The sequence below is a fragment of the Gopherus flavomarginatus genome, chromosome 10, assembly GCF_025201925.1.
Source record: "Gopherus flavomarginatus isolate rGopFla2 chromosome 10, rGopFla2.mat.asm, whole genome shotgun sequence".
NCBI classification, from domain to species: domain Eukaryota; kingdom Metazoa; phylum Chordata; order Testudines; family Testudinidae; genus Gopherus; species Gopherus flavomarginatus.
The window spans coordinates 69,550,993-69,574,392 of record NC_066626.1 but is presented as its reverse complement, the minus strand read 5'-3'; the positions used below and the strand labels follow the sequence as shown (position 1 = coordinate 69,574,392).

Here is a 23,400-nt window from a genome sequence, read left to right as displayed (position 1 = left end):
TCGCAGTCCTTGCTGAAAAGGGGCCATGAACGGGACACGTTGCAGTGCAGGGTCAAAATAAAAGAGCTGAGGAGTGCTTACTGCAAAGCCCGTGAGGGAAATCGCCGCTCAGGAGCTGCCCCCACAACCTGCCGTTTTTACAAGGAGCTGGATGCCATACTTGGGTGTGAGCCCACTGCCAATCCAAGGACCACGATGGAGAGTTCAGAGCAGGGAGAAGTGGGGGAGGGTGTAGAGGAAGCCGACAGTGAGGCTACTGGCATGGAGGGAGACACCCCGGAGTCCCAGGAGGCATGCAGCCAGGAGCTCTTCTCAAGCCAGGAGGAGGCTAGCCAGTCGCAGCAGCAGGAAGTTGCTGGTGAGGAAGAAACTGAGGAGCGTGCTCGGGGTAAGCAGATTTTTATGTTTTGGAAGAGGAGGGTTTGGGTTATGGCTGTCTGCATGCATGCCTAAACGTGGAATAACCCATTGATTTGCTCTATCACGTCTCTGTAATCTGCCTCGGTAATCTCTTGAAAAGTTGCAGCCAGAGCGTGCGCAATGTGCTTTCTCAAGTTTATCGGGAGAGCCACCGTGGTCCTTGTCCCGGTCAGGCTAACTCATCCGATCCACTGTGCAGCGAGGGGTGGGGGGACCATGGCTGCACACAGGCAAGCTGCATAGGGGCCAAGGTGGAATCTACATTGCTGTAGAAGACCCTCCCTCTCTTCCCAGGTAACACGCAGCAGGGATATATCTGGCAGTAGGAAACCCTGTTGAGAATTTAGGGATACTTGAGTGCAGGGCGCCAGGTTCGCGGTCCCCCACCCCAGCCCCGCGGTGCGTTCCGGTCTCCCCACCCCCTTCCCAGCAGGCAGCCAGCCCCGCGGTGCGCTCCGGTCTCCCCCCCGCCCCTTCCCAGCACGTAGGTAGCCCCGCGGTGCGCTCCGGTCTCCCCTCCCCCTTCCCAGCACGTAGGTAGCCCCGCGGTGCGCTCCGGTCTCCCCTCCCCCTTCCCAGCACGTAGCTAGCCCCGCGGTGCGCTCCGGTCTTCCCCCACCCCCCTCCCAGCAGGCATCCAGCCCCGCGGTGCGCTCCGGTGTTCCCCTACCCTTCGCAGCAGGCAGCCAGCACAGCTGTGCGCTCCGGTCTTCCCCCCTCCCCTTCCCAGCACGTAGCTAGCCCCGCGGTGCACTCCAGTCTTCCCCCACCCCCCTCCCAGCAGGCATCCAGCCCCGCGGTGCGCTCTGGTGTTCCCCCACCCTTCCCAGCAGGCAGCCAGCACAGCTGTGCACTCCGGTCTTCCCTCCTCCCCTTCCCAGCACGTAGCTAGCCCCGCGGTGCACTCCAGTCTTCCCCCACCCCCCTCCCAGCAGGCATCCAGCCCCGCAGTGCGCTCCGGTGTTCCCCCACCCTTCCCAGCAGGCAGCCAGCACAGCTGTGCGCTCCGGTCTTCCCCCCCTCCTTCCCAGCACATAGCTAGTCCCGTGGTGTGCTCCGGTCTTCCACCACCCCCCCTCCCAGCAGGCATCCAGCCCCACGGTGCGCTCCGGTGTTCCCCCACCCTTCCCAACAGGCAGCCAGCACAGCTGTGCGTTTCCCCCACCTCACCAGCAGGCCGGCAGTTACGTGGACCCCCCCCCCCCCCCCCGCCAGCAGCTCGCCACCTTCCTGTTCACTACTGTCCCCTGTGCAGGACACCAGCTACCTCCTGTACCCAGTGCAGATAAACTCCAGTGACCCATCGGTCAATTCCCCATCCCAGGTGCACTCGGGGCAGAAACACTCACCCCATTGCTCGCCATGACTTTCAGCTTCCCTGGCCTCTCTGTGTTATGTAAGGTATGTGGGAAGGATGCAAAAAAAAGTCTAAAAACTCCTTCACGGTGTGATAATAAACAATGTAGCCTCTGTGTATTACATGGTTCTATCTTTGTTTTTTCTAGTGACCTTGACTAATGCAGCCGGATCACCGATCTCACGTCGCTTGCAGAACTTGAGAAGAAATCCCAGAAAATCAAAAGAAGAATTGATCAAAGCAGTTATGAATCACTACAACAGAGAAAGTAGGAAGACGCAGGAATGGAGAGAGAAAATGTATGAATGGAGAGAGAAAATGTATGACTGGAGGCAAACAGAAAGCAGGAGAAAGGAACTGGCAATCAAAAAAACCTCAAAGCAGATGATAAGCCTCCTGGCTCGCCAAACTGAGTCTTTCGAGTCTCTCGTAGCCATGCAGGCAGATATGTACCGTGGTAACCCACAGCCCTCCCAAAGCTCTCTTTCTTGTTCCCCAGGATTTGCACAAAACACCTTTCTCCAGCAGCCAGTTTCTTATTACCCCCAGCTGCCCCCAACACCTGTACGATCACCTACCAGCCCTGATAACTATAATTCTTACCCTGTGCACTCCACCCCCATTACCCTGCAGCATAGTAATCCTGAAGTGCAGCAGACATTGAACAGTAATCAAAACAGGACATATTCAAACCTATGAATGTACAGTCCACCACCCTAACCCCCCTGGCCTTTTATGTACTGTACTTTGAATAAAGGATTTTATGGCTTTTACAATACGTTTTATTATTGCAGGAAGTGGTAAATATTGTACCCCAAGGTAGAACAATGCACAGCAAAGGCACCAAACATTACTCTTGGCTCTCAGCATCAAATTGCTCCCTTAAAGCATCCCTAATCCTTGAAGCCCTTTCCTGGGCCTCCCTAGTAGCCCTGCTCTCTGGCTGTGCAAATTCATCCTCTAGGCGTCGAACCTCGGAGGTCCATTCCTCACTGAATCTTTCACCCTTCCCTTCACAAATATTATGGAGGGTACAGCACGCGGATATAACAGCGGAGATGCTGCTTTCCCCCAAATATAGCTTCCCATAAAGACACCTCCAGCGGGCTTTCAAACGGCCAAAAGCACACTCCACAGTCATTCTGCACCGGCTCAGCCTGTAGTTGAACCGGTCCTTGCTCCTGTCAAGCTTCCCTGTATACGGCTTCATGAGCCAGGGCATTAAGGGGTAAGCGGGGTCTCCAAGGATCACAGTGGGCATTTCGACGTCCCCTACTGTGATCTTGCGGTCTGGGAAAAAAGTCCCGGCCCTCAGCCTCCTGAACAGGGAACTGTTCCGAAAGATGCGTGCATCATGCACCTTTCCAGGCCATCCTGAGTAAATGTCAGTGAAATGCCCACGGTGATCCACAAGCGCTTGCAGAACAACGGAGAAATACCCCTTGCGATTAACGTACTCTGATGCCAGGTGGGGTGGTGACAGAATAGGAATATGCGTCCCTGTTATAAACAGATAGCTAAGGGTTAATGTCTCTTTCACCTGAAGCACCTGACCAGAGGACCAATCAGGAAACCGGATTTTTTTAACTTTGGGTGGAGGGAATTGAGTGTCTAAGGTCTTTGTTTTCTGGCTGCCTGCTTGCTCTGAGCTTTGGAGAAGTAGTTCTACTTTCTAGTCTTCTGTTTCTAAGTGTAAGGACAAAGAGATCAGATAGTAAGTTCTATGGTTTTTTTTCTTTGGTATTTGCATGAATATAAGTGCTGGAGTGCTTTGATTTGTATTCTTTTTGAATAAGGCTGTTTATTCAATATTCTTTTAAGCAATTGACCCTGTGTTGTATCATCTTTATACAGAGAGAACATTTGTACTTATTTTTCTTTTTTTTTATATAAAGCTTTCTTTTAAGACCTGTTGGAGTTTTTCTTTACTTCAGGGAAATTGAGTCTGTACTCACCAGGGAATTGGTGGGAGGAAGGAATCGGGGAGATCTGTGTGTTGGATTGCTAGCCTGATGTTGCATTCCCTCTGGGGGAATAGGAAAGTACTTTTTGTTTCCAGGATTGGGAACAGAGAGGGAGATTCACTCTGTTTGGATTCACAGAGCTGGTGTCTGTGTATCTCTCCAGGAGCACCTGGAGGGGGGAAGGGAAAAAGGATTATTTCCCTTTGTTGTGAGACTCAAGGGATTTGGGTCTTGGGGTCCCCAGGGAAGGTTTTTCAGAGGGACCAGAGTGCCCCAAAACACTTTAATTTTTTGGGTGGTGGCAGCAGGTACCAGGTCCAAGCTGGTAACTAAGCTTGGAGGTTTTCATGCTAACCCCCATATTTTGGACGCTAAGGTCCAAATCTGGGACTAAGGTTATTACATGAGTGGCAGCTGGTGGGAGATAGACAGAACCCAGAAGCCAGTAGAAATATTATATTTTTCTTTTCTCTGCTAAGGGCTTTTTAGCAGAGAGAAGCAGTTGGTTTTAAAAGGGAACCAGAGAGAATTTTTTTTTTTTCTGCTCTCTCTCGCAGTTTGTGGCTTGCATGTTAAGGGTCTTTTGTCATGCAATAGCCCTCCCATTAGGAGTCAAGTACCAGCACTTATAGGCATGCAAATAAAGTGGTTTTTCTGGTTTCCCTTCATTGAACATTAGCTAGAGAGAGAAAAGGAAAATTAGCTAAAGGCACTGTTGCTAGGCAGACTTCAGGAGGCAACAGAGAACCTGCAGTGCAGAAGATAAACACCGGAGGGCACCCCAACACAAGAAAACAGGAATCATGACTTCTAAGGCAAAAATTGCCGCCGAAGAGCAAATCAAAGAAGCTGAACACAGGCGACAACTGGAAATAAAACAAAAAGAGATGGAGATGAAAGAAAGAGAAGAACAGATCAAAGAGGCAGCCTTCCAAAGAGAACAGGCAGCCCAAGAGGCAGCACACAAAAGAAAACTAGAAGAAGAAGAGGTGGCCCACCGCCGAGAAATGGAAAAGCACCGCCGAGAAATGGAAAAGCACCAAAAAGAAATGGAAAAACAACAAAAAGAAATGGAAAAACAACAAAAAGAGAATGAAGAGAAGGAAAAACAGAGAAAACATGAACTGGAATTGGCAAAAGCTGGGCTGCATGTGCCAGCCAACCCTAACAACCCGGTGCCAAATATTGCTCCACAGCACAGGAAATTTCCCACCTACAAGGCAGGTGATGACACCGAGGCCTTCTTGGAAAATTTTGAAAGAGCCTGTCTTGGGTACAAGATCCCCGAAGACCAGTACATGGTAGAATTGAGGTCACAGCTCAGTGGACCTTTAGCAGAGGTGGCAGCTGAAATGCCTAAGCACCAAATGAATGACTATAAACTTTTTCTAACCAAGGCCAGATACAGGATGGGGATAACCCCAGATCATGCCCGTCGGCGCTTCAGAACCCAAAAGTGGAAACCAGAGGTGTCATTTCCCAAACACGCCTACTACATTGCAAAAAACTATGAGGCCTGGCTAACAGGAAACAACATTCAAACCTTGGAAGAACTGAACCTCCTCATACAAATGGAGCAGTTCTTGGATGGTGTTCCTGAAGACATCACGCGGTACATACAAGATGGAAACCCCAAGAATATCGCTGAGGCGGGGGAGATTGGAGCCAAATGGATGGAACTGGCAGAAAGCAAGAAAGCTACTGTCAAGGGGAACGATTACCCCAGGGGGCACACAGACCATAAACCCTACAACCGAGGACAGCCAAAGACCCCACATACCACCCAAGTAAAGCCACAGATACCCTACCCTTCAACCTCACCAGTCTCCAGTAACTCACCTCGGCCCAGTGACCCATCAGATGGAAGATGCTTTAAGTGTAATGAACTGGGACATATCAAGGCCAAGTGTCCCAAGAACACCATGCGAGTGCAATTCATTACACCACCATCACACCCAAGATCCCCAGGCCCGGATGCCTCTCAAATACCCTTGGAGCGAAGGGAAAATTTGAGAGTGGGCGGAAAGAAGGTTACTGCGTGGAGAGACACGGGGGCACAAGTGTCAGCTATCCACCAATCCTTCGTTGACCCCAAATTCATCAACCCAAAGGCCAAAGTTACAATTTACCCCTTCATGTCACAAGCTGTAGACTTGCCTACAGCTCAACTGCCTGTCCAGTACAAAGGCTGGTCAGGAATGTGGACTTTTGCAGTCTATGACAATTATCCTATCCCCATGCTACTGGGGGAAGACTTGGCCAACCAGGTGAGGCGGGCCAAGAGAGTGGGAATGGTTACACGTAGCCAAACCAGGCAAGCTTCCAGACCCATTCCTGTTCCTGAACCGTCCACAGAGGCCCCGTCTGTGTTACCAGAGACCCAGACAGAGGTAGAGGACCCGGATTCCATGCCTACCACTGAAACAGCCACAGCATCTCCAGTCCCAGGCCCGGAACTGGAACAGCAACCAGCACCAGCAAGTGCAACCCCATCTTCAAACTCAACGCCAGAGGGCGCCAGCGAGCCAGAACTGGCAGAAGCACAAGACAGCCATACCCAAAAGGCTCAGCCAGAGCCTGAAATACCCTCAGGTGCACCAGCGGAGAGCGGTACACCAGCAACGGAAACAACCCCATCACCTACATCGCTTCCAGAGGGACCAAGCCCAAGTCCACAGTCTGAGGAAGAACTGGTGACCCCAGCCTCAAGGGAACAGTTCCAGGCTGAGCAGGAAGCGGATGACAGCCTTCAGAAAGCTTGGGCAGCGGCACGGAGCACCCCACCGCCTCTCAGCTCTTCTAATCGATCCCGGTTTGTTATAGACCAAGGACTTTTGTACAAGGAAATTCTTTCTGGTGGACACCGGGAAGAATGGCAGCCGCAAAAACAGTTGGTGGTTCCAACTAAGTACCGGGGGAAGCTCTTAAGCTTAGCCCATGATCATCCCAGTGGCCATGCTGGGGTGAACAGAACCAAGGACCGGTTGGGGAAGTCCTTCCACTGGGAGGGGATGGGCAAGGACGTTGCCAAGTATGTCCGGTCTTGTGAGGTATGCCAAAGAGTGGGTAAGCCTCAAGACCAGGTCAAGGCCCCTCTCCAGCCACTCCCCATAATTGAGGTCCCATTTCAGCGAGTAGCTGTGGATATTCTGGGCCCTTTCCCAAAAAAGACGCCCAGAGGAAAGCAGTACGTACTGACTTTAGTGGACTTTGCTACCCGATGGCCAGAAGCAGTAGCTCTAGGCAACACCAGGGCTAACACTGTGTGCCTGGCCCTAACAGACATCTTTGCCAGGGTAGGTTGGCCCTCTGACATCCTTACAGATTCAGGGTCTAATTTCCTGGCAGGGACCATGGAAAAACTGTGGGAAACTCATGGGGTGAATCACTTGGTTGCCACCCCGTACCACCATCAAACCAATGGCCTGGTGGAAAGGTTCAATGGAACTTTGGGGGCCATGATACGTAAATTCATCAACGAATTCTCCAATAATTGGGACCTAGTGTTGCAGCAGTTGCTGTTTGCCTACAGGGCTGTACCACATCCCAGTTTAGGGTTTTCACCATTTGAACTTGTGTATGGTCACGAGGTTAAGGGGCCATTACAGTTGGTGAAGCAGCAATGGGAGGGGTTTACGCCTTCTCCAGGAACTAACATTCTGGACTTTGTAAGCAACCTACAAAGCACCCTCCGACACTCTTTAGCCCTTGCTAGAGAGAATCTAAAGGATGCTCAGGAAGAGCAAAAGGCCTGGTATGACAGACATGCCAGAGATCGGTCCTTCAAGGTAGGAGACCAGGTTATGGTCTTGAAGGCGCAACAGGCCCATAAGATGGAAGCATCATGGGAAGGGCCCTTCACGGTCCAAGAGCGCCTGGGAGCTGTAAACTACCTCATAGCATTTCCCAATTCCTCACTAAAGCCTAAAGTGTACCATGTTAATTCTCTCAAGACTTTCTATTCCAGAGACTTACAGGTTTGTCAGTTTACAGTCCAGGGAGATGATGCTGAGTGGCCTGACGGTGTCTACTACGACGGGAAAAAAGACGGTGGCGTGGAAGAGGTGAACCTCTCAACCACCCTGGAACGTCTGCAGCGGCAACAAATCAAGGAGCTGTGCACTAGCTTCGCCCCATTGTTCTCAGCCACCCCAGGACGGACTGAACGGGCATACCACTCCATTGATACAGGTAATGCTCACCCAATCAGAACCCCACCTTACCGAGTGTCTCCTCATGCCCAAGCTGCTATAGAACGGGAGATCCAGAACATGCTACAGATGGGTATAATCCGCCCATCTACCAGTGCATGGGCATCTCCAGTGGTTCTGGTACCCAAACCAGATGGGGAAATACGCTTTTGCGTGGACTACCGTAAGCTAAATGCGGTAACTCGTCCGGACAACTATCCAATGCCACGCACCGATGAGCTATTGGAGAAGTTGGGACGGGCCCAGTTCATCTCTACAATAGACTTAACCAAGGGGTACTGGCAAGTACCGCTAGATGAACCTGCCAAGGAGAGGTCAGCATTCGTCACCCATGCGGGGGTGTATGAATTCAATGTCCTTCCTTTTGGCCTTCGTAATGCACCCGCCACCTTCCAAAGGCTGGTAGATGGTCTACTAGCTGGACTGGGAGAATTTGCAGTTGCCTACCTCGATGATGTGGCCATTTTTTCTGACTCCTGGCCCGAACACCTACTACACCTGGAAAAGGTCTTTGAGCGCATCAGGCAGGCAGGACTAACTGTTAAGGCCAAAAAGTGTCAAATAGGCCAAAACAGAGTGACTTACCTGGGGCACCAGGTGGGTCGAGGAACCATAAACCCCCTACAGGCCAAGGTGGATGCTATCCAAAAGTGGCCTGTCCCAAGGTCAAAGAAACAGGTCCAATCCTTCTTAGGCTTGGCCGGATACTACAGGCGATTTGTACCACACTACAGCCAAATCGCTGCCCCACTGACCGACCTGACCAAAAAGACCCAGCCAAATGCAGTTAAGTGGACTGATGAGTGTCAAAAGGCCTTTACCCAACTTAAGGCAACGCTCATGTCTGACCCTGTGCTCAGGGCCCCGGATTTTGACAAGCCATTCCTAGTAACCACAGATGCATCTGAGCGTGGTATAGGAGCAGTGCTCATGCAGGAAGCAACAGATCACAACTTCCATCCTGTCGTGTTTCTCAGCAAGAAACTGTCTGAGAGGGAAAGTCACTGGTCAGTCAGTGAAAAGGAATGCTATGCCATTGTGTACGCCCTGGAAAAGCTACGCCCATATGTTTGGGGACGGCGGTTCCAACTACAAACTGACCATGCTGCACTAAAGTGGCTTCATACTGCCAAGGGGAACAACAAGAAACTTCTTCGTTGGAGTTTAGCTCTCCAAGATTTTGATTTTGAAATTCAACACATCACAGGAGCTTCTAATAAAGTTGCTGATGCACTCTCCCGTGAGAGTTTCCCATAATTCAGTAGTTAAAAAGTGTTCTTAAAATGTAGAAGTCTGTTAGTTATATACTTAGGAGTATATGTAAAGGTGTATGTGTTGTATTAATCTGTTTATTTTCAAGTTCTAGAAGGAAATCGCCGCCAGTGAGCTTCCCCACTGTCTGCAATTTGGGGGGCGTGTCATAAACAGATAGCTAAGGGTTAATGTCTCTTTCACCTGAAGCACCTGACCAGAGGACCAATCAGGAAACCGGATTTTTTCAACTTTGGGTGGAGGGAATTGAGTGTCTAAGGTCTTTGTTTTCTGGCTGCCTGCTTGCTCTGAGCTTTGGAGAAGTAGTTCTACTTTCTAGTCTTCTGTTTCTAAGTGTAAGGACAAAGAGATCAGATAGTAAGTTCTATGGTTTCTTTTCTTTGGTATTTGCATGAATATAAGTGCTGGAGTGCTTTGATTTGTATTCTTTTTGAATAAGGCTGTTTATTCAATATTCTTTTAAGCAATTGACCCTGTGTTGTATCATCTTTATACAGAGAGAACATTTGTACTTATTTTTCTTTCTTTTTATATAAAGCTTTCTTTTAAGACCTGTTGGAGTTTTTCTTTACTTCAGGGAAATTGAGTCTGTACTCACCAGGGAATTGGTGGGAGGAAGGAATCGGGGAGATCTGTGTGTTGGATTGCTAGCCTGATGTTGCATTCCCTCTGGGGGAATAGGAAAGTACTTTTTGTTTCCAGGATTGGGAACAGAGAGGGAGATTCACTCTGTTTGGATTCACAGAGCTGGTGTCTGTGTATCTCTCCAGGAGCACCTGGAGGGGGGAAGGGAAAAAGGATTATTTCCCTTTGTTGTGAGACTCAAGGGATTTGGGTCTTGGGGTCCCCAGGGAAGGTTTTTCAGAGGGACCAGAGTGCCCCAAAACACTCTAATTTTTTGGGTGGTGGCAGCAGGTACCAGGTCCAAGCTGGTAACTAAGCTTGGAGGTTTTCATGCTAACCCCCATATTTTGGACGCTAAGGTCCAAATCTGGGACTAAGGTTATTACAGTCCCATCTATTGCCCCTCCACATTTAGGGAAACCCATTTGTGCAAAGCCATCCACAATGTCCTGCACATTCCCCAGAGTCACAGTTCTTCTTAGCAGGGTGCGATTAATGGCTGTGCAAACTTGCATCAGCACCATTCCAACGGTGGACTTTCCCACTCCAAACTGGTTCGCCACCGATCGGTAGCTGTCTGGAGTTGCCAGCTTCCAGATTGCAATAGCCATCCGCTTCTCCACTGGCAGGGCAGCTCTCAATCTCGTGTCCCTGCGCCGCAGGGTAGGGGCGAGCTCAGCACACAGTGCCATGAAAGTGGCTTTTCTCATCCGAAAGTTCTGCAGCCACTGCTCGTCATCCCAGGCTTGCAGGACGATGTGATCCCACCACTGAGTGCTGGTTTCCCGAGCCCAAAGGCGCCGTTCCACGGTGCTGAGCACGTCTGTTACTGCCACAAGCAATTGAGTGTCTTCAGCGTCAGGCATTTCAATATCATCGTCTGACTCACAATGCCGCCAAACTGCTCGGAATGTGTAGCAAAGCACCACGGGGCGTTGGAACAGGAAGCGGAAAGACCCGCACACTTCCTTCCCCTTCCCACAAGCCACAGCGCCAAAATGGGACAAGGTGCTCTGTGGGATAGCTGCCCACAATGCACCACTCCCAACAGCGCTGCAAGTGCTGTAAATGTGGCCGCACTGCAGCGCTGGCCCTACACAGCTGTACGAACACAGCTGTAACTACCAGCGCTGCAAAACTGTAAGTGTAGCCATACCCTTATACTAAGATTTTGTATGCCATATAAAACCATCCTCTATCTAAGGACATCCTTGTAAAATGGTTTCATTCAACATGTTATAGTAAAAATTCCAGTTGTAGGAAAGGGTTTACATGTCATTTTGGACATTGTGCCTCTGACAGGCAAAGATGCACATTAATCTTAGGAAAATGTCTTTCATTGTAACTTAACCCAGAGTCTCCAAATTCCTTAGAGTGTACTAAAATTTTTTTGTTTGAAAAAAGTGATACTGTACCTAAATTTATACAGTGCACTTCATTCAGAAGGATCTCAACGTGCTCTGCAAACTTTACGAATGGATTTGCAAACACAAGTGTCGCCACTTCCTTAGTGAATGTGGCAATTGTAACTGTTCACAGCAAAAACACACAGTACTTTAGGGCAGGAAGGAGTACTAGGGGAGGTTAGGGAGGCAGAACGTATCGTCACAACCAGACGTTATTTGGGAAACTTAAAAAAAAATTCCCATCCCTAGTTTTGAACAGCTGTAAGTGGTAAGAGACTCTTGTGTCTCATAATGGAAGATAGCACCTCCAGCAGAAGACTGTCCTGGAGCATTGATTCAAAGGGAGAAGCACAGCTTAATCAACATACAACATTACTTCCTAGAGCACCTGGATTTTGTCTGCCATTGAATTACTAACCAGTTCAGCTATACTTAACTCTGATTGGCTTACTGGGCAATAAAAGATGCAAGGTATTTGCAGACTTCAGAATGTAACCGTGTAATGTTTTCTTCAAAAGTAAAAATTGTAAAGGATAGAGACAAATCTGAAGAGCATGTATTAAAATAAAGCAACAGAAGTACAGGGGTTCTAATCTTTTATGTTAATATACTTACCGCAGAGCTTCTGCGTAGAAAAGATATTCTTTTAGCTGATCTGCATAATGCTCTTCCTCTTCCAATATGTCATCAATAGAACCTGCATACCTGGTAAAGTACAACCTTTGGTTAAACACAAGAACCCCTGATTTAGCTTCTTAAATGATATAAATACTGTAAAATGAAAGAACCCTATTCCTTAGCGATAATCTAAAGTTACCTTAAAACTGCTCTTTACTGTTGGATTTAAAAGGTGTATTTTAATGCTCAACAGACTAATATAAACACTCCTGAAGACCTGTTTCTGAAGTTTTTACTACAATGAAGTGATAAATCTTAGACTAGGTCAAACGTTTTCTGCTGAAGAGGAGGCTGTTTTTATTACAGGAAAAGGAAAAAAAAACAACTGGCTAAAGTAATTTATTCTTTTTCTTCAGTGATGTTCAACAGGCAGCAGCAAAGTGAAAAATATTCATAACAAATTTCAGAAGGAGAATGGCATCTTTAAGGTTTGGTGACGTGAACTTGATGCCTTCTAAAAGGCTAGAGGCAACATTTAAGAGGCGGTTTTCACTTGACCCTCAGTCAACGGTGATAGAAACAATGGCATTTGAGATTCCTCAACACTTTGCAGAATCAAGTCTTTTAGTTCCTTAAGTAGCAAGTTCAACAACCTGTCCTTTACCTACAAGAGTGTCAATTCAGACTAGCAGCTATATACACAAGTCTTTGAGGAGCATAATTTTCCAAAGTACTCAGTGTTGACCTAACTGTGCCTACTCTAGTCATTGGAAGCTTTACCACTGCTCCCATTGACTTCAATGGAGCAGAGTTAGGCTGATGCTGAGACGTTTTGAAAAATCCCACCCCCTATGGTGCGTGGCAGAACGCGACTTTTTAAATTTACAATCACTTAAAAAGGTAAGAAGTGTTGTCTGACAGCTTTCAATGGGCTCCCATTGTTTGAAAAAGGTTAGCATTTTCAAGCATGCTTAGGAACAGAAGTACCTCTGTAAAATGATTACTGCACATATCTTCTCTTGTATGTTTTGAGTTATAACTGATTAGCCTACTAACAGAAATAAGCTTTTCCTATTGTCAGCAACATGGAGCCAATGCAGCTGGGATGAATGAGCTGTGTTATATTCCACCCCCCCGTAGCATCAACAAAACCAACTAAGTTTGAATTCTAGAGTCTTTGTTGCAAAGCCTAAAGTAGAAAGTATAAAAAGCGACCAAAATAACAAAACATGGAAGTAACAAAACTTCCATCACCACATTCTTGGTTTTTATGTTATTCCTTGCATCCAACACTTCATCTGTCTTTCCTATTGTAAGATTTCGGACAGTCTCCTATCTGTGTTTGTGAAGCAACCAGCACAAAAGGGACCTCTGGGCACTTGTCACCAGGTAAGGCATCTTTATATACCAAGCACTATTCATGTCTGGTTTTCTTCCTAAATCATGGGACTTTATCACCTGCTCCCTGTCCCTTAAAGTCAAACCTGCTGGCATATGTAAATGACAGCCTGTTCTCAGCAGAGAGGCTCTCCAGTAACTAGGATCTAGGGAAGGACTGGTGGTGGCTCTCAAGCTGAAAGAGAGCTGGGAGTGTGAACTGGAAGAGAGCTGGGAGTTCCTCTATTGAGATTCCCATAGGAAACAACTGTGGCTGTTAGGTCTGTCCTGTCAAGGGACAAGGTAAGGAGCCTGAGGGGGGATATAGCCAGAAGTTGGCAAGCAAATCAGGGGGCCTGCTGGAAGGGGATGTGGGCCCTTAAGCTGAAAAGTGAGAGTCAGTCATGTTCAGGACAACTATTTGTAGTTTCTAGTTGGGGGACTGTGGAATCCTGAGGAGAAGACATGGATTGGACAGAGGGGTTCGTATATCAGAGCTAGGACTATAGAATCAAATAAATGTAGGGCTGGAAGAGGTCAGCTAGTCCAGCCCCGTGCCCTGAGACAGTAAACCTAGACCATCCCCGACAGATGTTTGTCCAACCTGTTCTTAAACATTTCCAGTGACGGGGATTCCACAACCTCCCTTGGAAGCCTACTCCAGAGCATAACTATCCTTACCGTTAGAATTTTTTTCCTAATAACTAACCTGAATCTCCCTTGCTCAGATCAAGCCCTTTACTACTTGTCCTACTTTCAGTGGACATGGGGAACAATTGATCACAGACCTCTTTATAACAGTCTAACATATTTGAAGATTGTTATCACATCCCTCCTCAGTCTTCTTTTCTCATGACTAATCATGGCCAGATTTGTAAGCTTTCTGCATAGGTCAGGTTTTTCCAAACCTTTTATCATCGTTGTTGCTCTCCTCTGAACTCTCCCAAGTTTGTCCACAACTGCCTCCTGTGTCTTACATGCAACACCCCATAATGTTATTAGCCTATTTTGCAATTGCATCAAATGTTGATTCATATTCAATTTGTGATCCACTGTAACCCCAGATCCTTTGTACAGTACTTCTTCTGGCCAGTTCGTCCCCATTTTGTAGTCGTATATTTGATTTTTCCCATCCTAAATGTAGTACTTTGCACTTGTCTTTATTGAATTTGATCATCTTGATCTCAGACCAACACAATATATAATTTGTATATTAATAAACCAGAGCCTAGGAGTGAGATTTTGTTCTGGGCTGCGACTTGTGTGCATGATTTTACAGAAGGGGAGAACTGAGGTACAGCACATCCAAGAAGGGGCCAGGCAAGGTGACCTTGTGACAGAAGTCTGATAATGTGTTAACAGCTTGCTTTTCAAAGGAGGCAGGAAGGATACAGAGATAAATTAGATAAAAGTAAAACACACCACACTGGGAGCTGGAGCAGGGAACACGTCTCCATGCTACCTTTAATTACTGTCTGGTGCTCCAGATACATGGCTTTTTTGTGTTCTGAATTTAAAGCCCACCAATAATGTACAGCCAAGGAGGTGACAGAAGGCTTTGGGCTTGAACCTCAAGCATGGTGAGAAGGTGCTGTCTTGTAGCTTGAAGGGGTATGGCTGATCTCCTGCATAATCATCTTTAAAAGGGCAATGGCATCTGCCCAGTTTTGTGAGAGAGGAGCATTACCACTGTGTCTGTACCAAGACTCGAATTTAAGGCTCTGTGGCTTTGTTTTTGTTTTTTTTTTAAAGTTCATAAAACAAAAAAGAGTTGGGATTTTTTAGGGCTACAGATGGACTGTACTTCAGTTGCAGCCAAGTTTCTCAAGGGAAGATTTATGACTGAATGCTAGGAGTTGTTCTGCCCAACTCCCACCTAAACATACCCCAGAGCAGAATTTATACAAAAACTTAAATCATGATGTGACAAAGCAGTAGGTCAGCAGAAGCTGCACTTCTGACTATCTGAACCCAATTTTGCGCACTTTAGGCCAAAAACAGGTTAAACAAATCATGGAAATCCCCAAAGAGAAAGGGAAATGCACAGCAGTGAACACGCTTCTACAAACAAACAGGGAAAAAAATGTTGCAGAGCTAAGACTTTCCAACATACTAGATTCACCTCATAGTCAATGGGAGTTGTGCAGCGAACCCGCTCTTGTTATACTTTAAACAAACTATTTTAGGTTGTCAGTTGATTATGGAGCAGCAATGTCAGAAAGGCTGGAGTCAAGTTTCTAAATTTAGGGAGGGCATTCATTTTTATCACGGGATAAAAGAAAAAATGGATGGCACCATGAAAATTAACACACATACAGACACTCTCCCCATACTACACAACGATGTGGCTTCTTAAATAAGAATGAGTTAAATAAAAGGGACAGAAACATTTGACTAACCATCAAAAATCCTACTAAAAATGAAGCTGGTATAAGCAGGATATGTGCAGAATAGCTTTAAATGTATTGCAGGAACAGGTTTAGATATTTATAATGTATACTTCCTGCTCAGAAACCATACTCCTTGTGCAGTACTCCATACTACTTCCCATAACATTAGATTTGGAAGGGAGGAAGAGGGGGGGGGAGAAGAATTGTACTGCTCAATTATTTTTCCAGTTGATCCTGGACGTGGGAAGGGGAAAAAACCCCCCCAAAAAACCAACCAAACAAAACTTGAGAGTCATAATGAGTCCTTGAACAGGGATTTCCCTATACCCACCTTGAATTCCCTCATTCTCTCACGCCCTCCCCATCACCCCCATGGTCAACTAGTGACATGCAGTGTTGCCAATTTAGTCACTTTCCAATACCTCCCGGTAAATTCAAATACCATATCTAATTTCAATTCCTGGGGAAGACTGTCTCTGAACCTCACAACTGCTGTCTCCAGTAAGACATGAGCTAGAGAGGCCACTTCTGGGATCACCTGTTTGTTAGAGCAGAGAGAAAAACTATACTATCGGAGACTGCCTTTGATGGTCATTCATTAAAGCATGGACTAATATAGGTTACCCTGGGAACTCTCCACCACCATCATTCTGGGTCTTCAACACTAACATCATTAAGGGTAGAAGTCTTAGGTGTTAAGTCTTACAACCCCTTGTGCCTCTAACTGCTGTTTTATGGTAAAGTGGAGCAGGTATAAACTGGAGGGGGTATAATCTCTTGAAGGAGGTATTTGTTTTATTTGCTTTACTTTATTTGATTAAAACATCTTCTCAACATTCTGACAGCACAGCATGGTGCACGTTGATGTATCACAAAAGAGAAGCTAGGCAGGTCCAAGTACGTTTTCCTTTATCTGCAGTACTTGTTCACGCAACTGAAAATAAATTGATTTCTACGGGACTATTCAAATTTTGCAGTATTGTAATAAATATTAAACGCTGTACTCCACTTCCTTATTCTTCTATGCCCTTTCATATGGAGTTATTTCTTGTAATGGGATTTCGGCTGTATAATAAAACTATTTTAACATTAACCATAAAACTGTTTTTAAAACATGGAAATAAAAGCTTCTATGTTTCATTCCTAAACACTCATATTATTTAAGGATGTGATAAAATTCTCACTTTTTAAACCAGGCGCTAATTTTGACAATTCACTGTTAAACGAGCTTCTCCATAAAATGCTATTTGGCAGCAGGAATCTGGAAATTTATATCCCTTACTAAAACTGGACAAGGGCATCAATTTACAATACAGATGTAAACTGGCATCACAAAATAGTACTACTGACAACCTTAAAGTTTTCTAATGATTCACTTTTAAAATAAGATTATCTTTTCCAATTAAAACTATTTTATCTTTCATAGTTCCACTTGCAAAGGCACAGAACTCCTGAATGGGTTAAACAACTACTCTATCAGCGATTATGATTTTGTGAAATGGAAGGAACCAGAGATACACTGAATAAGGATTTCTCTACTATGTTTATTATTATTACATCGAAAGCAAAACTAAAAATTCCCTGTTGCTGTAGTACAGATACCATAAGCAATCTGAAGAGCTAAACAGTTTATTTTTTATTTTGAGGGTTCTGTTCTCCTTGTTTCATGTACATAACCATCACTGAATCCAATGGAAGTTAAACATATGTGGTAAGGGGCAAACAGACACCCTTGCTGTGCTCAGTAGCGATTTCTCGTTACAACCACTATTATTTCAGGATGGTACTTGAAATTATTTTGGATTCCACTAAATAAGCCTTGGGTGCTGAACAGTTTAAAAAATAAAAAAGGTTATTTAAACTTTTTGTTAAGTACAAATTAGCGTACCATCTACCGCATGGTGCAAGGCATTCCTGCAAAAAACAAATGGCTCTCATCAGGTCTGCAGTACATTACAGTTTAATTCCACTAGTTTCTGGCATAGCAGCATAAAAGAAAAGCTGGAAGAATTCCAAACACCTCTATAGTTTCAAAATAATAATAAAAAGTAACCCCTCTGGCTCCCCCGAGGCCCTTTGAGCTACTTAACACAGTACATGGACTCTAAAAACAGCCTACATCCAAAAGTCACTGAAATGTTGTGTTCTCAATAGTAATATACCTCTCCCTCCAAAGTTTTCTCAGTACATTTTATAGAATTCCCTGCCCCTCCCTAATATATGTGCATCTGGCATACATCAAACTATCAGATATTCACTCAGTACTTACACATCCATGTGATGGCCAGCACTCTGCAGCCCATCCCCCATCTCCTTTTCTATTGCACTCCATTCACTAGAGAAAAAAGCAAATCCAGTGAGAAACAACATCACACATGGAGTTAAAGGAAGTTAATAAGCTGCATCCTGTATATAGTTTCTTTCCAGGTGACATTTGAATGGAAATTGCCTCAAAAGTTGTACCGAGCCAAACTGCTTTTCTACCTCTAAGCAGCAGCACTGAACACAATTTAATAGTGAGACAGTTTTAAAGCATTCTGGTCAGGAACTGCCCTGCTCCATCCCTCCCCAGACACAGACACACACAGAGAGTTGTTGTTTTTTAAGTTCCAGTTCAAGAGGCAGGCATGAAAAGAACCTTGTTTTAATAGTTAAAGAGATTAAGAGAAATACTTTCTAATAGAATTGCAACATAAGGTTCATTCCATTGTGTTGACACTTTTAGCGCCACTATCTGTAATACCAATTGTCTGTAAAGCTTTACTACCAAATCTCAATATGAGAATGCTGATTTTTTTAAAACTAATAAGAGAATAACCATCAGACACGAGCAACACATCATCAGACCGAAATCTGCCACATACACTGGAAAAAACTGATGGATTTATAGCATTCACAGTAGAAACACTGGAGTCTCACTTCTGAAATAAGACTCTCCAAACCTAATTTTTTTCTTAGGATCACTGCATATTGTTGACAAACAATCATGTATATATATATATATATATATATATATATATATATATGATTAAATCTAGTCAGTTTATGGATAACGCAGCCACCAAAACTGAAGTGGAGATGGCAAGCACTTAGAAGTTCACCACAAGTAAATCACAGTTATGTGTCAATCTCATTATCTCTTAACTCTACACGTTATTTGGTTTTATCAGGTATCCTAAAACTGTACCCCCCACCTCTTAAATATTGAATGCACTTTTAGTTATCCTCCTCTTTGTGTAATTTATGTCTAGTATTTATTGTTCTATTCTTTAATAGAGTCGATTTTAATTGTCTATAATGTTGATATTTGTTTATCCATGTGTTATTACAAAAATGCACCTAATTTAATTTTAAACCCCCAGCCAGAAAGACATCTGCAATCCATTAACCTGGTGAATTAAATTTTGTACCGATTGTATAAGCAGGAGGTTCCCCTTAACCAGAAGTTAGATTCTTTAATTCTCCAGCGAGATGGAAAACTTGAGCATGCAACTCAGTCACATAAATCAAAAACTATTGGTTAATTCAACTACTAAAAAGCGTACTAGACTATACCTGAGATATTGTTGATTTAATGTATTAAAAGGATCAGGATATCTTTCAGCACTACAGATACAACGCAACAATTATTAACTATATAAAATAAATTACTAGGAAGTATTCTGAGGAACAAACAGTTTAGAACTAATAGAAAAAGACAAAAATCATGAAGTTATATAAAAAAAAACCCCTAAAATCTTTATCCAGTTAAAACTAAAAAGTTCAGCAAAAGGTAGAGAGATCTGTGTCAAATACAGCACCTTGTCAATGTCTTAGTACTGAGCAGTGACACTTTCCAATGCACATATTTAGTAAAACAAAATATATCAATGTTTACATTTCAAAAATAGGGATAAATAAGCTTCATCCATTACCTGCAACACTATCTAAGCTTCAGGAAACTAGATGATGTATTTTAAAAAACCTGTTCTAATTCTTACCTGAACACTCTCCCATAATTCCCATGCACTTTGTATACGCCATAGAGACGGTCTGCCACTCTCTAAAACAAACATTTTTAAGAGTTAGATTTTGGACAAGCCCATTTCTTTTATATGCAGTTTACTAGCTTCTTGTAAAACATACATATCTTAAGCAAAGGCTAACGTTTACAGACTAACCCTTCAGGTGTACAGCTGTAACAACAACAGCAGTATACGAGATGAAAATGTTATTTTATAAAGTCTAAAGCACAGCTCTGACTTGTCTTAAAACCAATAGTATAACTATTTTTTAAATCAACGGCTTCAAACTATACTGAAAAATCACATTTACACCATTCTAAGTATGAAAATCTACAGAAATGCATCAGACTGTCTATACATCCAGTCAATCAGCCACTCTAGTTAGATCACCAACAACCGAGTTAATGTGAGGTGCAATTCATTTCACCTGTATAACGCTTATGTAAGTGGACATCACATAGGGGAATGTGTACGTGTGTCAGGGGGTTGGGGGAAGAGGGTGTATATGAAAACAGGAAGACAAAAATCTATGCTTCAGTTCAGAGTAGTGGTTAAGCCTCTTCCCATCTCTCACCCTGCATGGCCACTTCCCCCCTGCAGTCCTAACAAAGGCCTTAAAAATGAACTGCAAAGGAAAGCTGGGTTGGTTCAGAAAAGAGAAACTTCAAGGCTTTTCCATACATGATGAAGAATCCGAAAAGGCACAAGTCTATTTTTTTCCTTGAAATGCAATACTACAAAGAACGGGAAAGGAAGAGTCAACTCATCACAACGCTTGCCACTCAAGCTAGAAGTCAATTCATGCGTTCGGAGAATCAGAAACCTGTACATGCTACACTGTTGGTAACTATATAGTTATTGATTTTTCTCTCTACATTACACTGAACTCCAAAGTGCAACTTATTTTTGTCCTTCACAATTATTAAACCACAGTTTGATATATCAGTGAGTTAAACAGAAGTTTTATAAAAGCCATAATTATTCATGTGTCAAAGAGATAAAAAGGAATTAAGTTAGAACACCGTCACACAGCTCATATACACATGTACTGGCAGGAAGGCAAGTTACTGGAATACAAGCAATTAATCCTCTAACATGCCTCCACTCGACAGGGCAATCAATTAAAATCCTCCCTTACAGCACACTTTTGCCAAAAAGTAAACCCCTGTTGAACATACTAAGAACTAGTATCATGCTCCCTGTTACCACAGTTGTAATTTCCTATTTCCCTCTGTTTTGTACTTTTTAAAAAAAAAACTTTGTGTTTTCAAGCCATAGGAGAAAGCCATCCTGATTCCATGACATGACTGTTCTAAATCATTCTAAAGGACATTAGTCATTATAGACTGGTCTGTAAGATGAAAAGTGTTGTGGGGAACTTGCATAACTTGTGAATTCACACCACAAGCTCTAGAAAACACAATACACCGCTACCTCGATATAATGCCACCCGACATGACACGAATTTGGATATAACGTGGTAAAGCACTGCTCCGGGGGAAGAGGGGGGGTATGGGGCTGCGCACTCCAGTGGATCAAAGCAAGTTCAATATAACATGCTTTCACCTATAATGCAGTAAGATTTTCTTGGCTCCCAAGGACAGCGTTATATCGAGGTAGAGGTGTATTATATGTCTACATTCCAGAAAACCTCATGCCGTTCTAACTTCTTTTTGCCACATGAGAAAAAGGTAGAATCCTGATAACTGTACAGTGAGGATCCAACATGTTCTAGCTGATGTGGGCTTCTGGTCCCCTTGCTTCTTTCTCCAGTGGCAACACCTATGAAGAAGAAGTACTAATGCTATTCTGCTCTTCTCCTTTTCCTCTGAATTGTAATTGAAGATGTGCATCTTACTCTGGCAACAGTCTACTTTGCACTTCTCACTATTTCTGTGAAATATGCAATGTTATGCTGCAGATTTTGATGGAACGTGCAACAAACTGGGGTCTAAACACACTTCAAATCACTACTTCAAATCTAGTACTTTGGACATGACACTGATGTATCAACGTTGAGTCCCAAGGTTCTACTGTCCCAGCTAAGTACCAACCACTCCTCCTCCCAATTCCCCAAGTGACTTTTGTGGGGTTTTAAATTGCCAATACAATGATAAGGCACTGCATGTAAACTATTCTACAAGATAGAATAAAGCAATGAGCCAAACAACAGCATTATGAATGTTTGTGGAAGCATTTGTAAGCATTTATTTAACTAGAAATCTGTGGGGTAAGAATGGCCTTTTTCCAGTGACTATCAAAACATGAATAATTCATATTGGGGAACAATATTGGAGATAAGCATTTCATATTGCTTTATTCCAAGCACATTTAGAATTCTTTCCCCCCCAGAGTGTATGGTTATAAAATAATCTCTCACGCTCATGGTCGACCCCCCCCCCCCACACACACACACACAAAAAACCCTGGACAGTACAACAAACCAATTTCAAGTGAAGAATACATACATCAGTTTTCTATTGACTAAAGAAGAAATGCTGTCTTATAAAATATATTCTACTATTTGTCAGGACACACATGCAAAATACTTACAGCTCTGACTCGCAGAAGGTGTGATATGACAGACTGCAGTTCATCGCTGTAGTGTTTTAGCTCAGTAAATCGCCTAGGAACAGGAAACAGATAGTACATCATTAGCTATCACAAAAGCAAGCTTTCACAAAATGTAAGATAGAGCCACAACACAGGAGCTGGTGACACCGAGCTTGACTTATGTTACAGTGGAATTAGCTGTGAATTCCTAGCAAATGACAACAGAATCAAACTCCTTTTTAGCAAATAATTACACACATGCAAAACTACTGTACTTTTATACAATAACAGTAAAGGTTCAGATCAATTTATATGCCATAAATTTAAGAAATATAAACAGCAGATATTCCTTCTGAAAGACTGCTGCATCTGGTTTTTTTAAGAGCACTTATGAAGTGGAATGTTATTTGACAGATATGATCTAAAGAGCAGGAAGAAACTGTTCATTTAAAATCCCATTAGATGGGTTTTATGCTTACTAATGAAAAATTGTTTAAATTCTTTTGAAGTTGATAAAATATTACCTGTATTTACAATGCGTCTTTTATGCAAGGATCTCAAAGAACTCTAAAAAACATTAAATTAGCCTCAGAATTTACACGTAGGTGGTGTGTAAAATGGATATAATGTCCATGGCTAAGCTGAACCCAAGAGCAGGTTGCTGATTTGGGGAAAGCTTCAAGAGGGAGTTATTTACTCCTGTGCAGATGATCAGAACAAGAGCTATACATCATTTAAGATCAACTTAAACCCTATTTTGAAGCCTTAGATCGTGCAGAGGCATGCATTTTATCCAGAGTGAAAGTAAAGAATAGGAACTAGAGAACAGACTAATTACTGAAAGATGTCTCTCAATTATTGTAGTGAAAAAAAATCCAGGCCAAGATTTTAAAAATAAAAACAAACAAACAGATGCCTAAAGTTAGGCTTCTAAATTCTTAATTAGTCACCTACATACAAGTGGTCTGATTTTAGAAATGCTTAGAACCCAGCAGGTCTCATGAAAAACAAAACTACACAACACAACAAAAACAGGCCACTTATTTAGGAGGCTAATTATGAATTTAAGAACCAAAATTTCAACACCCATTTAAAAAAAAATTAAAATCTTTGCTTACACCACATGTTTCTAATATCTAGCCCAGTATCCTTTTTTCCAACAGTGGCCAATGCCAGGTGCCCAGAGGGAATGAACAGAACAGGT

General features: G+C 43.9%; 1 protein-coding gene across 1 annotated transcript in view; it reads right to left on the bottom strand.

Moving 5' to 3' along the window:
* The window catches only part of SNX4 (sorting nexin 4), a 70,105-nt gene that overhangs the window by 6,263 nt on the left and 40,442 nt on the right, over positions 1–23,400 (bottom strand). The window contains exons 7-10 of the mRNA XM_050917108.1: positions 22,197–22,269; positions 19,620–19,681; positions 17,909–17,974; positions 11,870–11,959 (exon numbers count right to left, since the gene is read on the bottom strand). Of these exons, the coding sequence (XP_050773065.1) occupies positions 11,870–11,959; positions 17,909–17,974; positions 19,620–19,681; positions 22,197–22,269 (291 nt within the window). The remainder of the gene's footprint in view (positions 1–11,869; positions 11,960–17,908; positions 17,975–19,619; positions 19,682–22,196; positions 22,270–23,400) is intronic.